The sequence below is a fragment of the Phyllostomus hastatus genome, unplaced genomic scaffold (assembly GCF_019186645.2).
Source record: "Phyllostomus hastatus isolate PE091 unplaced genomic scaffold, TTU_PhHast_1.1 phas_contig_38, whole genome shotgun sequence".
Classification (NCBI taxonomy): domain Eukaryota; kingdom Metazoa; phylum Chordata; class Mammalia; order Chiroptera; family Phyllostomidae; genus Phyllostomus; species Phyllostomus hastatus.
In genome coordinates this window covers 35,932,553-35,949,101 of record NW_025333869.1, presented here as the reverse complement: position 1 = coordinate 35,949,101, position 16,549 = coordinate 35,932,553, and the positions used below count along the sequence as shown (strand labels likewise).

The 16,549-nt window shown below is 40.0% G+C and overlaps 1 protein-coding gene across 3 annotated transcripts in view; it reads left to right on the top strand.

The window, feature by feature from the left end:
• BICC1 (BicC family RNA binding protein 1) overlaps window positions 1-15,706 on the top strand; it is a 263,766-nt gene extending 248,060 nt beyond the window's left edge. For 2 of the 3 annotated variants that reach the window (XM_045842264.1, XM_045842263.1), the window contains exons 19-21: window positions 2,689-2,849; window positions 7,802-7,901; window positions 13,032-15,706. In XM_045842264.1, the coding sequence (XP_045698220.1) occupies window positions 2,689-2,849; window positions 7,802-7,901; window positions 13,032-13,162 (392 nt within the window). In that variant the 3' untranslated portion in view covers window positions 13,163-15,706. Of the gene's footprint in view, window positions 1-2,688; window positions 2,850-7,801; window positions 7,902-10,575; window positions 10,655-13,031 lie in introns of all 3 variants that reach the window. The other variant, XM_045842265.1, reaches the window with a different exon arrangement.
• Window positions 15,707-16,549: the final 843 nt, after the last annotated feature.

Sequence of the window (16,549 nt, the reverse complement as noted above, 5' to 3'; positions counted from 1 at the left end):
TCTCATCAGGAAAAGACAGGGGCATAAAGAAGTTGAGCAGAATGTGATCACATTTGCATGCCGGGCAATAGAAGAAAGTACTCAGTGGGTAGCAACTTAAGGTGAAAAGCAGCATTTGATATTTTACATTGACAAGATGTAACTGAATTGACATAAAGATAAAAAGAAGTGTGAAGCCTAAGATTTTGGCTTTAAATATACACGGTTAAGACTCAGCATGAGTCCAGTGCTTTTGTCTGTAACAGCACCCACACTTTTGGGCTGTATAAAGAGGTAAATAGACAAGAATTGACAATAGTTATCACAATAAATGCCTTTCTTCATGGTTTTGGACAAATTTGGAATCCTGAAATGCACAGCTGGGAGTATTTGAAGACTATGTAATAAAGAAAAGCAATCTAAATGAGCATAGTAGACACTCAGCAAGTCAGTGGTTACCATCGATTACGTTGGCCCTGTGTCAAGAGTCTCAGATTTGAAAAGACCAGTGTGGTGTCAGCCAAGTCTAAATAAGAGAACATGGTCCACTCTTTCTTTCCCAAGTGCACTTCCCACTAAAGCCTGAGCACTTCCTGTCAGCTTGGGCTGGAACCTCCGTCACTGACAGGAGGACGGAGCTGAGAGGCAGGCTGCTGGCAGGTGCAGGTCTGGGGTGAAAACGATCTCCGTTCTGTACCCCAGCATACAACAGTTTTGTGCCTCTCCTTTTCCATCTTTCTCTCCTTTCCTTTCATTTAATGCTGGATCATTAAAATTGACTGTAAGCTTAGTTGCACTGAAGTTCAGGATTAGGGTTAAAATACAGGGATTCATAATTAATAAAAAGGAATCATTAAAGAATCACAGTTATTTTGCTTTTGTCGTATGTTTTAAGAAAGTGGGGGTTTTAAAGAGAATATAGAATCTATAAGTAGTTAAAATGAAATGTAAAGAAAGTTATGTACCGTAATCAATATCACTAAGAATATTTTTGCACATTTTTTCAAATTTTAATGTATTTGCTTAGCATGCTACATGCAAAATATTATTTAATCGTGTAATCTATATAAAGACATGTTAATGCAATATTTTACTTTTTTGTACTAAGTCTTTAAAATATGGTATGTATTTCATTTGTAGGACATTTTAATTGCTAATAGTCACATATGGCCAATGGCTATTATACTAAACAGCACAGTTGTAAATTTTTTACACCCTTGTCAACATTACCAATGTCCGGGTTTTCCCCAGACATCCTTGCTTATACCAGTTGTTCCAGTGTTAATTTTTAATAATTTCCACCTTCACTCTCAAAAAAGTAAGTTTATTATTCGGATAATGAGTTATACGGTCAGCCTGCCACGCCGTCAAGTCCTGTGGTTCCTCCCATGAGTTCATCATGTCCTGCTCTGCCTCCCCCTTGACCCAGTACCTCACTGGGCCCTCCTCAATGTTTTTTTTTAATGACATGGGGGCCTTACCTTCCATTGGTGGAGTGGTCCAGGGCTGCAGGCCTTCGGAGCTTGGTCCTGGAACCTTGCCTCTACACATTGCCTCCACAAGAGATGAAACATCTATTTATAAGAGAAAGAGAACCTTATCAAGAAATTCCTTGCACTTATGATATATGAAGGACCTCTCAATTGGGAGTTGAAAACTGAAGAAAGTAAATGGTGGCACCTAAAACAATGCAGAATGCAATTCTTAGATTTGGTGACTGCATTGATCCCAGAGGAGATTAGATGGATCTGATTGGCTATTGGAGTGTCCTCTTTCCTTCCTCATCCTCTCCCTGGGAATCCCTTGTGAAGCTGCAGCTTTAGTATAAGAGGATCAAATTCCCACATGGACAAGAAGAGCCAGTGGTTGGCTGGGGATGTGGGAGTGGCTGCACAGCTCTGCCGGAATCTCCAAAACAGATCTTGAAGAGTGTTTCAGTATTTGGTCAAGTGCTTGGCATGGCTCACTGGTCCACCACCCAGCTGTGCAGCCTCTGTGCCTGAGAGCCATAGTGTGGAGAAATCTTTGCCCGACAGATCTGTTGCAGAGCCAGGGCCAAGCTCAGCATTGCTGTCTTAGGATTTTTCTCAGGAGACAGATTTCTTTCTTTCATAAATTGAATCCAGGAACTCCAACATCATTCTTATCTTACTTCATGGTACTCTTAATTTTGAAAGCGCTCTTTTTGTGAGCCTACGGCCTAGTTGTATTTTTGTAGGGAAGGAGATTTATATGGTGCACTATCGTAGAATTCCTCTGACCCCAGGTGAGCACAAATGTGGAGACAGAGAGCCATCTGGCCATCCATATGGAGCCTGGACCTACAGTAACTTCCATGCCTTTATTGTTTCTAAAGGACCTTCCTCCCAATTCCTTTTAATTCATATGCAATCAGTTATAAAGAGCAAATGTTTCTGAATGCTCCAGGTGAAAATGATTAATGATTATTAACTGCAGCTGCACTGTTGCTAAATTGCTGCCTCGCAAGTGTAACCTTTTAAATGGCAAGAGTCACTCAGAAAGCAATAGCCAGCATTTCCTTAGTAAAAAGCCAACGTTTCATTCAGTAAAGGATTGCTTTATTTCTGCAGCTACTGTTCTGTTCATCCCAACAATGAAATTGAAATATTTGAGTGATTAAAACTTTTAATTAAACCTTGTTCTCTGTGGGCATTTGCACTTCAAGCCTGTCTCTTATTTGCCCTTCAGCGGAACACTATCTCAGCAGTAGCAATTACATGGACTGCATTTCCTCGCTGACAGGAAGCAATGGCTGTAACCTAAACAGCTCTTTCAAAGGCTCCGACCTTCCTGAGCTCTTCAGCAAACTGGGTCTGGGCAAATACACAGACGTCTTCCAGCAACAAGAGGTTAGTCACTCTTTCTTTGTTTTTTCTCGGGTTTGTTTGGGTTGTGTGTATGACGACTTCTAGAATGAAATCACTCATTGACCTATGACTGTGCTTTCACTGAGCATTCTTTCAAGTCCCATAGCCTGCTTTTGCTGCTAGGAAAAATGTGATCTCATTTCCTGTTTATTTAGTGCGACTAGTAAACACGGGATAGCAGCAATACAGGAAATAGTGTTGACATAAACACACCTTCAGCAGTTTCGCTAAAAGACCTATTTATAGCAACTTTTTTAAAAAATGTTTTATTGATTATGTTATTAGTTGTCCCATTTTCCCCCCTTGTGTTCCCCTCTGCCATGCATCCCCCGCCTTAGTTCATGTCCATGAGTCAGACATACACGTTTTTTGGCTTCCTCGTTTCTTATACTGTTCTTACCCTCCCCCTGTCTATTTTGTACCTACTGTTTCTGCTTCTTATTCCCTGTACCTTTTTCCCCATTTCCCTGCCTCCCATTCACTGCTGATCACCCTCCATGTGAACTCCATTTCTGATTCTGTTCCTATTATAGCTGTTTGCTTAGTTTTTTTGTTTTTGTTTTTTAGGTTCAGTTGTTGATAGTTGTCAGTTTGTTGTCATTTTACTGTTCATATTTTTGATTATCTTCTTTTTCTCAGATAAGTTCCTTTAACATTTCATATAATAGGGGCTTGGTGATGATGCTCTCCTTTAACTTAACCTTATCTAGGAAACACTTTATTTGCCCTTCCATTCTAAAGGATAGCTTTGCTGGATAGAGCAATCTTGGATGTAGGTCCTTGCCTTCCATGACTTGGAATAGTACTTTCCCGCCCCTTCTTGCCTGTAAGGTCTCTTTTGAGAAATCAGCTGATAGGCTTATGGGAACTCCTTTGTAGGTAATTGTCTCCTTTCCTTTTGGTGCTTTTAAGACTCTCCTTCTCTTTAATTTTGGATAATGTAATTATAATGTGCCTGGTTGTGTGCTTCCTTGGGTCCAACTTCTTCTGGTCCCTCAGTTTCCTGGACATCCTAGAAGTCTATTTTCTTTGCCAGATTGGGAAAGTTCTTCTTCATTATGTTTTGAAATAAGTTTTAATTTCTTGGTCTTTCTCTTCTTCTGGTACCCCTATGATTCAGATGTTGGAACATTTAAAGTTGTCCCGGAGGTTACTAAGCCTCTGATATTTTTGAATTCTTGTTTCTTCATTCTCTTCTGGTTGAATGTGTATTTCTTCTTTCTGGTCCAGATTGTTGATTTGAGTCCTGGTTTCCTTCCCTTCACTATTGGTTCCCTGTATATTTTCTTTTATTTCACTTTACATAATCTTCACTTCTTCCTTTATTTTGTTACAATACTCAACCATTTCTGTAAACATCCTGATTACCAGTGTTTTGAACTCAGCATCTGGTAGGTTGGCTATCTCTTCATTGCTTAGTTCTATTTTAGGAGCTTTGATCTGTTCTTTCATTTAGGCCATATTTTTTTGTGTCTCGGCGCACCTGTTACATAGTAAGGGGTGGAGCTTTATGTATTTGCCAGATGGGGCAACCCACATTGCTGTGTTGTGGCCCTGTCTGTAAGGGAGGGGTCAGAGAGGGAGCAATACCACTTGCTCAGCTCTCTGGTGGCTTTCAGTCACTTCTCCCATTACCCACAAGAAAATTGGGCCATTCTGGTGTTGATTTCTGGGTGGATGGGTTTGTGTACATTCTAGGACCCTGTGGGTCTCTCCAGCAGACTCTCCTGTGAGGCTGGAAGTTTCTCCTGCCTCTGCAATCCCCACAGGTTTTTACTGCCAGAGGTTTTGAGGCTTCATTTCCCTGCTCTGGAGCCCTGGGTTTCACTGTCTCTCTTGCTCCCAGTTGTTCCTCCTGGTTTCTCCACATGCAAATGTGGGATCACTGGGTCTGCCAGCCACCACCTCACCTGCCTGGTCCTCTTGCCACCGCCTTGCCTCACATCCTCTCTGCCCCAGCTGCCTGTCTCTGCCCCTCCTACCAGTCTGAATGAATGTTTTTTCTTTAACTCCTTGGTTGTTGGATTTCTATACAGTTTGAACTTCTGGCAGTTCTGGTTGTTTTGTGTTTTTAAATTGGTTGTTGTCCTTCTTTTGGTTGGGCAAAGAGATAAAGTATATCTATCTACACCTCCATCTTGGCTAGAAGTCTGCTCTTCACAGGAACTTTTAATTTATAGCTCTATTAAGGTGATTTATAGCTCTATTAAGGTCAGCAACAAGTATATCTGATATGATTTCACTATTTATAGCACTTAAAAGTAAATAACAGTATCAGAAATAAGTGTATAGTTATTTTGACCCTATCCTAGTTTTGTTACTAAAGTCTGTTCTTAGAGAATATAATGCACTCTTTATACATGTTAATTTATTAATATACTGTTTGGGTTTTGCCCAAACTGAGACAGAACTAAGGTGCCTCTGAACCATTGTTACTGGTGAGATGAGACCTCAGTTTTTGTCTTCTTGAAGGAAAGATTGCAGTCAAGAGACAAGGTGCAGCCAAGCAAGAATTTATTGGCCACAGCAAAAGCGCACTCGGGACTGTGAAACAAGGAAGGGCTTAGCAGAGAAGACACAACAGGAGAGCCCAGGCTGGGCTGCTTTTCTGGGCCTGGGGCTGAAATGTAACTGAGGCCTAGATGTTATCTCTCAGAAGGGAAGGTCAGAGGGTCCCAGCTGCAGGACCAGCGATATGCTAGGGAGGAAGGGTTACCCTGGGGGTGAGGTCCTTGCTTTTGCCAGTTTGGCCTCCCCTTTCAAGGCACCCAGGGCTTTCTACCTGGTGACCTTCTGTACTTGACCCATCGGCCTTGCTCTGCTCATGACTGTTAACTCTCCGCAACAATTCCTAATGTGGATTTTGGTCTAACTGATCAGCCATGGCCATTACACACTGGCATAAAGGACAGAGCTTGGTTCTTTCTAATAATGTTGTCATTGTACCAGGGCACAGCTAACCCAATGCAACAGGAAGTTGGAATAGCTCTTTCTATAAATGTATCTATTTGATCCAGTTTTGGCTTTATTTTATCTTAAAGAATAGCTAATTAAGGTAGGCATTAGTGAATGAAGAATCTAGAATTTTTATTAGGCATTTTGTATCATAAACTTAAGGTATTTCCCATGGCTCAATAACTTAAGTTTGATTGCTGAACTTTTTTGCTTTTTTAATACCCCCCAAAAAGGTATTATGTATATATTGGATCTTAGGGTATTTTGTTTTCTTTTCCCTACATCAAAATCAGTGTTCATTTAATTAAGGATTTTGTAAGTTGAATAACATTTTCATCTCCAACACATCAAGGAACTGCAGTATTTAATCTTTTACTTAGTTTTGCTGGTTAGATGAGGGTAGCTGATTGAGAAGTTCAAGGGCAGAAGTATTTTAACTTGCCCAGAAACAGAAGGTCTCCATGTAAGTGATTAGATATTATTCAGTAATATTCTGGGTTTATTTTCTACTAGAAGAAGTATAGAAATAAATTTATTGTAGGTGCTTCTCATCCAGTGATTTCCAAAAGAAAGAAAATGTAATACAAAGCCAGGGAGGCTTTACCTAATATTAACTAGAGCAGGGGTCAGCGGACTACAGCCTATGGACCTTCTACCTGACTTTGTAAACAGAATCTTATTGGAGCACAGCTACACTTACTCATTTACATATTGTCTATGGTTGCTTTTGAGTTAAAACAGTGGAGTTGAGTAGTAGCAGCAACAGAGACAATGTGGCCCACAAAGTCTAAAATATTTACTGTCTGGTCCTTTAAGAGGAGTTTGGGGATGCCTGAAATAGCCTCCATTAAATAGAATGTATAAAATCATAGCTTTAGACCTATGATAAATGATAACTATGGTAAGTGATAAAAAGGTTTTATAAGATCTGGATGTAACTTCTAAATCAAAACAAAATTTCAAAATAAGTTCTTATAACTGAATGAAAAGCATATTTTATTCTTTTTGGATGTGTTGAAATTTGGTACTGCTTCCTTCATTTAGGGTATTTTCTAATATTCAGATGTGACTTAATAAGAATCCCCCAGCATGTAACCTTATGAGATTTATTTTAAACAGGTTGAAGACTTATTTAGTAACCTTCTCCAGATATATCTATATGTATTATTATTAGTCACTGCTGCCCATTATTTTACCCTCTTGGTGAGCCTATTGCTTTATATTTACAATCATTTAATACCCACACTGGCCCTGCAGGGTACACTATTGTCAACCTGTGTGCACACAGTATTGAGAGTCAGAATCTGAGCCCATGTCTGTCTGGCTTAGAGCCCATTGCCTTTCTGTATTTCCACACTGTCTTCAAGGGAAGGGTGGGATCCTCAGGCTGCTTCCCTCCACACGTTGTTGCCGGTGCCAAAGAGTACAATTATACTGTTCCTGGAAACATGCTCATGTGCCACTTTCTGATGATCTGCCAGGCTCAGCCAAGTGGATCATGGGTCTGGTGTAGTCTGGGAGTTCTTCTGTCATTCTTATGTATAACACAGTGGGAGATGTCTGTGGTATTTGTTATTCAGTTTCTCTTTATAGAAACATACTTGACCAATTCAGAATTCAAAAGTAAGAACTATTTTCTCTCTCCTGGACAGATATGCATTCTTCCTTTTATCAGTTGACAAAAAAATGTGCAATTTGTACTTCCCTTTCTTATCTTGGCTGCCAGGTTGCTCAGACCTAGGTTTTATCTCAGGTGCAGTAAATCACACTGGCTTAGATGAAGTCTTCAGCTAGAATAAACACTTTTATTTCATCACCTTAATTACTTAGCTCTTGTCCCTTAGGTTTGTGACACCACTGTTCTTTTCTGGAAGCAGGCAGAGCATTAATAAAATAGGTGTAACAACTGAGCTGAACCTACAGTGAGGTAGAAAATAAGTCTTTATTATGTTGGTCAAAAATTACTTTTTCACCCACAGATCGACCTGCAGACATTCCTCACTCTCACAGATCAGGATCTGAAGGAGCTGGGAATTACTACTTTCGGTGCCAGGAGGAAAATGCTGCTCGCAATCTCAGGTGAATATAAATAATACTTATCTTTGAAATCTGAATAACCTCTGCCAGCGGTCTCAGCCCCTGGGGCTGGTTGTGCCCATTCACCGTTTGCTTATTGCCCTGGCACCTTGGTGCTTATGGCTTCAGAGTGTTTTCCCACAAACAGTGTGACAAATGCTGAGAACATCCCCACTATTTCATCAAGACATTGCCTGAAAACCTTCCATGACAGTGTCATTCCTTAAACAGCTTTCTTCAGCAAGATCTAACCAAAATTGCCCTTTGCAGAACATGAGATTGGGGAGCAGTTCAATTCTCCTTTTCCTGTGGTTGTGTGCATCAGTAAGCATTGGGTTAGTGAATAATTACTCTGGATTGGCTGTTATGTTTCAAGTGCATGTGTCCTTGTATACCAACTGAGGTCATTGCACCGGTAGAGAAGAGAATGTTCCTTGGTATAGCTGGAACTTGGCAGTATTGCGTGTCTTAATGCTTTATTTTTTCCTAAAGTTTTAGTAGAACTAGTGAGTCACAGAAGGGTGTAGGATCCTCAAAGTAGTCACAGAATGAAGGAAAATAATGGTGTCTCCCAGACTGCCTCCTGTGCACATTGGTTTTATATTCTATGTATTGCAGAGTGCTCTATACATATTTATGGGGTACCTCCTGTTTGAATGGAATTGAGCCAGATGATGAGTCAGGGGTTGGCAAATACATAATAGTGTCCCTGCAACAGGTATTTAGAGAAATATGAGGAAGCAATTTGGGGTCAAAAAATGGGATTACTTTTTGAAGGCCTTCTGATGAAGTCATGAGTGTCAATTATACATACGTGTGCCAGTCTTTCAAAAAGAGAGAGACCCCAAGAGCAGAAGCCAAGTGTCAGGGGCAGTGAGAAAATGACGTGGCTTTTTCAGAATACTGAAGTTGCAGGCTGTGCTTGGTGAGGTTAGCAGTAGCGTCCAGCTGGGGAAAGTCCTTTGCAAACAGCATTCACTAATCAGATCAGCAAATAAAATGTAAACCTCAGTGGTTTTCCATTTCAAGTAGCAGATTGCATCCCCTACCCACTTCCCTACAGGAAACTTATCTAGAGACCTAATGTCTGAAGCAGACATAAGCAGAGCAGCTTTGAAAGAGGGGTGGGAATTCAGCCATCGAGCAGCTTGTTAGGTTCCTCTGTGGATAAATATGGTTCTGCACACATCAGTTGGTGAAGTCTTCCTCCACCCTGTGTACCCAAGCAGCTGCATAAATGGAGCTCCAAAGGGCGGACGCTTTTTCTTCTTCACTCATAAGATCAGCTTGATATAGTGCAAAGGACACAGTGTTCAAACAAGGAGATTTGGGCTTTGCCTCTGACAGCTCAGGAGTCCTTGGGTGAGTTTCCAAACCACAAAGGTGGATTGGAATAGATGGTCGTGTGAGGTTACCCTCTATTTCTTCGTCTGTCTTTCCACGTGCTATACCATCAGTTTTTACAGCATACGTTTTTCAGGGGCCTCCCACAGTTTTTTCTTTTTTACTGTGCATGGCAATTAGGATAGTTTAACTTGTTTACCCTATAACTCAGCCTTAGAGGGCTGTTCCTAGAACCAAATTAACTTTACGTATTGTCATATTCTTTTATTAATTTGAAAATGATATTTATATTCCTTGAAATTTTATTAATGCACATAATCTCCATACCTATATTATTAAAATAGGCCTGTAGACCAGCACATTTATCCCAGAGAAGTGTATGTTCTAGAACTCCATAATCTTTCACTAGAGATCCATGGAATGCCAGTGACAGTGTAATGAAAACTAAGTCCTTTCTTTGTGCACCAACCCAATTTCAAACTCCGTAAGCCTTCCAGCGACAAGCAGATACATCTAAACACTTTCATAGGTGCCAGATGGATGGTTAGGATCTTTACTTGGAACACATTTGTGATATATTCCATGTGTGTTTGGAATCTTTTTTAAAAAAAAATATTTTCTCCAATCCTCATCTTCATTGTAGGTCTGTTGAGGTTATATATTCTACCTCTACAGCTAGCCTCTCTCAGTGGGATGCACAGGTCCTTGTTTATCAAGGGAAGATTTTGAATAAGATGCCTTATGAATGCTCTGCCCAGCAAGAAGTATTTGATTATTTTAATGATTTCACTTTACTTTGTTGAGTGCATTTGTTTGAACCTAGGGAATTGTTTTCTGTGCGAGTTTTTATCAAGAAGCCCTTTATTCAAAAAGCTTCTTTTCCCAATTCAGCTCATGAGAAATACATCCATTTATAGTCTCAGAGCAGTCCGTTTCCAGAGAGGTGCGAGACAGCTGGGCAGCCTCAACTCACGTTTGTCCTGTGGGTACATAGTTTAGCTAGATACAGATTTTGCTCCTACTTTTAAAAATTTTGTGGAGTTTTATTTTTACTTATAATCAGAGTTCTTTCAGTGTAAGAGTTGGTTCTTCTTAAAATTTGGGGCCAGAAGACTTTTAGTGTTACAGGAGGAGATGAGCGTTGTCTGTGGTAGAAATGAATCAAAAATTTTTTTTTCAAATCCATGGTTTTTGGAGTTTTCAAAAATTTCTCTGAGTATTTGAGTAAGTAACTAAATGCACAGGGCCTAGGTGAAGGAAATTTAGCATCCTTTTGGCAGGCTTCCCGCCACAGCCTCAGGTAGATCTAACATTTCCCGACCTGTTCTTTTAGTTTGTGACTCTGTTCAGATCCGCAACAAGATCCTGAGAGCTGCCAGGATTGTGTGAGCCTTGGAATTTCAAAGGAAAAGGTTGGTATTTTCCCAAACTATCCTTTAGGTTTACTGAAAAAAAAAAAAAATCAGAGGAGGGAGTTTGATTTTTAACGTAAAAAACAACAACAAAAAAGTGAATTCCCCGCAGAAGGACTTGGTCCTTGATAATCTCCCTAGAAGATTAGCTCTGCTTCACATTTGGAACTATGTAATTTAGAAATTCCATTTTTTTATGGAATGCCTTCATGATCATTTTTATTTCTCTCAAAAATCTCGTTGACATGACTTTTCAGAATAAAGTTTTCAATGTCTGTTAAAAAATGTGTCTTCTCTGATGGCCCGAGGGTTTTTGTGTGCTCAGTCGGTCGTGCTCTGTGCGGTAGGGGAGGACAGCGTTTGACCTCAGTCATTCTTTTCCTTCTCTGGAGTATGGGGATGCATGTGCTGATGTGCGGGTTATTTGCCCATGAGAAAATGAAGGCCAAAGAACATGTTTTACCGTGAAGGTGATTAAACTTTCCCAGGCTGTGTACTTGAGAGGATTCATTTATTCTTAACTCTCCTACAATTGCCTTTAAATATATTAAATTGTCTTGATTTCTGAATTTTTTAAAAATAAGATACATGTTCATCTTTTACTAGGCATGTCATCGCTACGTGTTTCTGCAGGAACTTGAAACAATAGCCAATCTTACAAGCATGTCTGCATGTTTTAAGCTCCAATTTTCTATTAAAAAAAAATAGAAAACTGGGAAGTAAAACACTGCTATTTGGCATACATGGAACTACCAGTTCCTCACATTTGTATTCCTGATGCTCTGATTGGTCTTCTCCACACAGTGGATGGATCTCTGCAGCCCAGGGCAGGCCCTTTGCGTCAGGCAAGATTATAGCTTGTGTGGACAGCTGACTTTGGCTCTTTTTAGAACTCAATTTCTTTATCTATAAAATGGAGACCAGTAAAATTATCTACCCCTTAAGGAGCACTTAAATAGAACAAAACAAATGTAAAGTGCTTGTCAAATAATGAGCTCTAATAAATCACTATTATTTGTTTCTCCCATAAGACCTAAATGTGAACAAAAGAGCAATGTCTCCATTCTTGCATCGCTGCTGTGGGGCAGGCATTTTTATTTTGCAAGGCAGGGAGATGAAACATTAAGGGTGTTGGTCCATTTTCCAGAACTTAGGAGCCCTTCTGTCCACACAGCTGTCCCTGGCCCCCTGTGACCCCTGCAGCCTGAGGCTGTGTTCCTAGTCTCAGCGTTGCTGGAGCAGGCCCGAGCTGGCAGTGCGGCTTCAGAATTTCAGAAGGGATTGTACATGGGTGAGAAAGTGCCAAGTACTGTGCCAATATAAGGCGCTGCATAACTGGCACCACCCTGCTCAAAAAAAGAAAAGAAAAAGACAACTTTAAGCACATTCATTATATCTTACCTCTTTGAAATTGAGTGAGTTTGGTGGCTATCAGAACCCTAATTTCTAGAGTCTTCCAGAGTTTGACCGTTCTGCGTCCTTGTGTGAGTCCCATCAGCTGGTTGAGGATTTATACTTGTGTGTGGCAGTGGGAATTGAGTGGTTGCATAGTTGTAACCAAGGTAGGCTGCCTCAATTAATTTTTACTTGGAAAAAGACAAATTAAACTGTTTTTTCTAAGTACTCTGGTTTCATTGAAATTGTACTCTGGTTTCATTGAAATTGAGCATCTTGGGTTTTCCTTGAAATTTTAGATTCACGTATTGGTTGTTTTCAGTTGTATTTATTTCCTCAGGGTTGCTGTTTTTACCAAGTTAATTTTTTATTCAAGGAAACCTTCTGCTGATACGCTTCTTCACACAGCTCTCCCGACTCGAGGTGCACAGGCCTCTGGAGCCGGTGGAGCGGCAGCTGAACGTCACTGTGCTCCTCCATTCTTCTCGTATTGAGTGGGGGGGGGGGGTCTTTTCGTGTGTGACTTTATAATTTAATGCCTGCTGTATTTGACATGGGTGAGCTTGACAGCTATAATAATGTTCTGTGCCGTTGGTAATTCATCCTCTCATGCCTTGCACCGGCGTTGAGGGCCCCTCTCCTTTTGCCTCTGAAATGACATTTGTCGATGGGTCAAACTGTTTAATTCGTATATCTAGAGTTTGGAGGGTTCTGAGAGGGACATATCCCCTATAAACTGCAATAAAAACTATTTGTTGTCATCGGTCCTCTCAGTTAACAACATGTTGTCTTTAAAATCAGACTTTCGAGCATTTCAGAAATGTCTTGACTGTTAACTAAAGATTTTCCTCTGGCTACCAGACTTGACCCCCTCCCCACCCAAAACCTACAGTGTCATCATTTTCCCAGCTCTACTGCTCTGTTCTGTCATTTATAGAAGTTTTCCGCTGAGCTTCTAACAGTTCTCTCTTTCTCTCTCTAGAACTAAATAAAAACCGAAGAAAGCTTTTTGAACCGCCAAACGCACGCACCACTTTCCTGGAAGGCGGGGCCAGTGGGAGGCTGCCCCGGCAGTACCACTCGGACATCGCTAGTGTCAGTGGCCGCTGGTAGCAGCGGCACTTTCCAGGCGCACACCTGCCAACTCCCTTGTCACGTTGGACGCAGGAAATCTGTGAATGGCCTTCGCTGCACCCCGTCCTTAGCACTCTGGTGTCTGGTATCAGGACCAAAGCATCTTATTCACACCTGAATTTTGTGCCCAAAAGGAAGAAAAGAGAAGATGTTTTTATGCCATCATACAGATCACCACACACGGATTACTTTTTTTATAAAATGGTAATTGGACAGAATTTGCAATATGGGGGTAGGGCTTTATTTCCTGTTTTTATTGACCTATATAATAACATATGCACTGATTTTTTTTTACCTAAAATGAAGGATGATTTGACATCTGGGATGCCAGAAAACATTGAAGTTATTGTTTGCTTGTTTTGGTATTTGGGGATTTTTTTTTAAATAATCAAAATGGAATTTTCTGGTACTGCTTTAAAATGAGTATTGATGTCTTTCAGCACTTTACACTTTCTGACTTCTTGTCCTGTGGAAATTATCTCTTTCTCTCATTTTTATGTTACCTGATGTAATGGTACAGATCAGAGTTAGTCTCATTTTTCTGACTGCGTTAAATCTTTATTTGAAATGGTACTGGATTATTAGTTTTTGTGCAGAATGTTCTGGACCAGTTCTGTTCATTTATGTCAGCATCCTAGAAACAATTAGCAGTGAACCTAGTTCACAGTAACAGATGCAAAGGAAGACCAAATGGACTTTGCAATATTAACCCTTTGCAGTTATCATATTTAGCTGCTGCCTATATTGCTAAAAATGATTTTCATGGTTGTCTAAAGGCAAAGGGCTATTTTTAGTATACTGGCACTAAAGGACACTTATTTATATCAAACTTTTTATTTTTAGATACTATAAGCATACAGTACATTGATTAAATTGATATCTACTAGAGATTTATGGTAGAGAATGGACGGCATTCAATAACTGACTGGAGCCCTAGATCGTCACTTTATTTAAAAAAGACAAATAATCATCTGACAAGACTGCACCGTTGCCATTAGGAAGAAAAGTAGATTACTGTTCTTATCATGTACGATTAGCTGCGTTCCACACGATCAGAGGGCTGCCCTCAAACCATGCGTGTCTGCTTGAAGTAGACTCGTGTTTGTTGAGAACAGAAAGGCTTTATTTCAGTCTCTAGGGTGACAGTTTATGAAGACAGCAGAGTTCTGAAGTAGGGGGAAAAGGACTATTTTCTAAGTGGCTAGACTCATGGTTAAAATCTTATACTGTGAAAGTTCAAGTAATCGGGCTACATTGTTTCCTAGGTCTTTTCAGACATCTTCTTGTGGATTTATGAAGGGTTTCCAATTTATGAAGAAAATCACTAAGTGCCTCTCTTTCTTCAAAGCAATCTTATTTCCAAATGTATTAATTTGTTGGAAAACTTTCCCATAGGAAATGTTGTGAATTACTTGTACTGTAATGACTTATTTATGCTCATTCTTTAAGACTTTTTACATGGACATAAACCACTGTTGCATGCTCTTAGCAGAAGGCATTCGGTAAGCATACATAACAACTGGGGACTTTCATACAAATGCCAAATCAGAAACACCTGCCTGACATTTTTCCATGGCTAAGTCTTACCGTGAAAGAACAAGAACGGAAAAGAAATTTTGCACACATAAAAATTTTCACTTTAAAAAATTGTATTGGTTACTTTGAAGGCATAGATAATGGCCCTGTCATAAAATGATCAATTATAATGGCACTAAGCAGATATCCATTCCTAAACTGTATCTGCTTTTAAGGATGTAGAACTAAATTTGTCCCTTTGCAAGTGCAGCGGGGTCACCCTGTGCACATCACATGCACCCTCCTCACGTGGAGCTCCCCATCCTGTGTGGCTGCTGCACCGACACATCGTGCTACCCGTGCAGCACAGGAATTCTGGGTCGGCTTTCCGTTCAGCTACTCAGTTCTCTAAAATTTATTGTTTCTTTACTAAGACTTTCCCAAATAAAAGTCATTTGGAGCTCTTTTCCCAGCTGTCTATCAAGCATTTGAAACACAAGGGAGATGGAATGAATTTGCAGTATTAACGGAGGTTTTATGAACAGTGCTTTACGCCAAAGGGAAAATTGTCCCAATTAAACTAGATTAAATAGGATGTTCAAAAGTAAAAAAAAAAACAAAACAAAAAAAACACTGGAAATTACTTTTTTCACTTTCTGTTGAGGCAAGGAAGGGAATATGACACTACAGTATACAGCGTTGTCAGCGTTATATGATGCACAAAATATTTGGATTATTTGAATAAATGGTAGTTTTTAATCAATCTGTGCCTTAATAGTGACCAATTATCTGTAAATATAGAACAGATGCAGATTGTATTTTTGTGTGGGTTTTTGTCCTTTTAGTAATTTTTTAAAGAAAGATGGAATTAAACATTGAAAATGGGAATTTTTCTAAACTAATCAATTGTTATATGAAAAATAAATTTATATAACCCCTTTGTATTGCCCTTGCTAGATGAAATGCCTTTTTTGAAAAAAAAAAAAATTACACAAATTCTATACCTGTCTTTGTTTTCTAAGAAAAAAATTGTTTTGTTGTTGTGGCTATTTTCAGCAGAATTGAAAGATGTTTTTGCCGTAGACAGAATATGTACTCTTTGTCCTGTTGATTCGCATTGACAGTCCTCATTTCACCCAGAAGCTCAGGTGCTTTATTTTAGCCGGTGGATCCAGGGCCTATGATCAATCACTGCTTCCATGGCCACTCATAGGTACACACAAAAAGTCACATTATGGAACAGATTACATTCTTGTTCTTTCTTTTACAAAGGCTCAAATGTATGACCACCTTGACAACCTCATCCCTCAGCAGAGGTGCTCCTTATTCAAGGGATGCCAGCTTCCTGACCCAGGCTTCCATTCCAGAGGCTGACCGCTGAGTGGTCACACTGAGTGCTCACTCTGAGATTCTGTCTGGACTCATTCTCAAACAGAACTGAGACCTTATTACTCATCCTGAGTTTTGTCCAAATCTCAAAGAAAACCTAACCACCCATTATGCACCCAGCAGTATCTCCACTTGAATTATCTGTGGCAATGGTTCTCAAAGATTATTTCTAGCACAAGAGTTCATTTAATACCTGAAATCTTACCTGGGAACCCAATATTAAATTATTCATTCACTTGTTCTTTCTATAAATACTTAATGAGGCCTAGTCAGTACCTGGAGTTCTAGCAACAACAGTGAACAGAACACCTGCCCTCACTAAGCTCACACTCAAAATGGAGAAAGGTGGGGCTGCTGAGGAGGGACTGGAAGGTGGACTGTCCCCACCCTTCAGCACAGTCTCCGCCTGTGTGTAGCATCCTGAGAAAACTAAGAGCGCTATTTGGAAACCCCAGTTTTTGT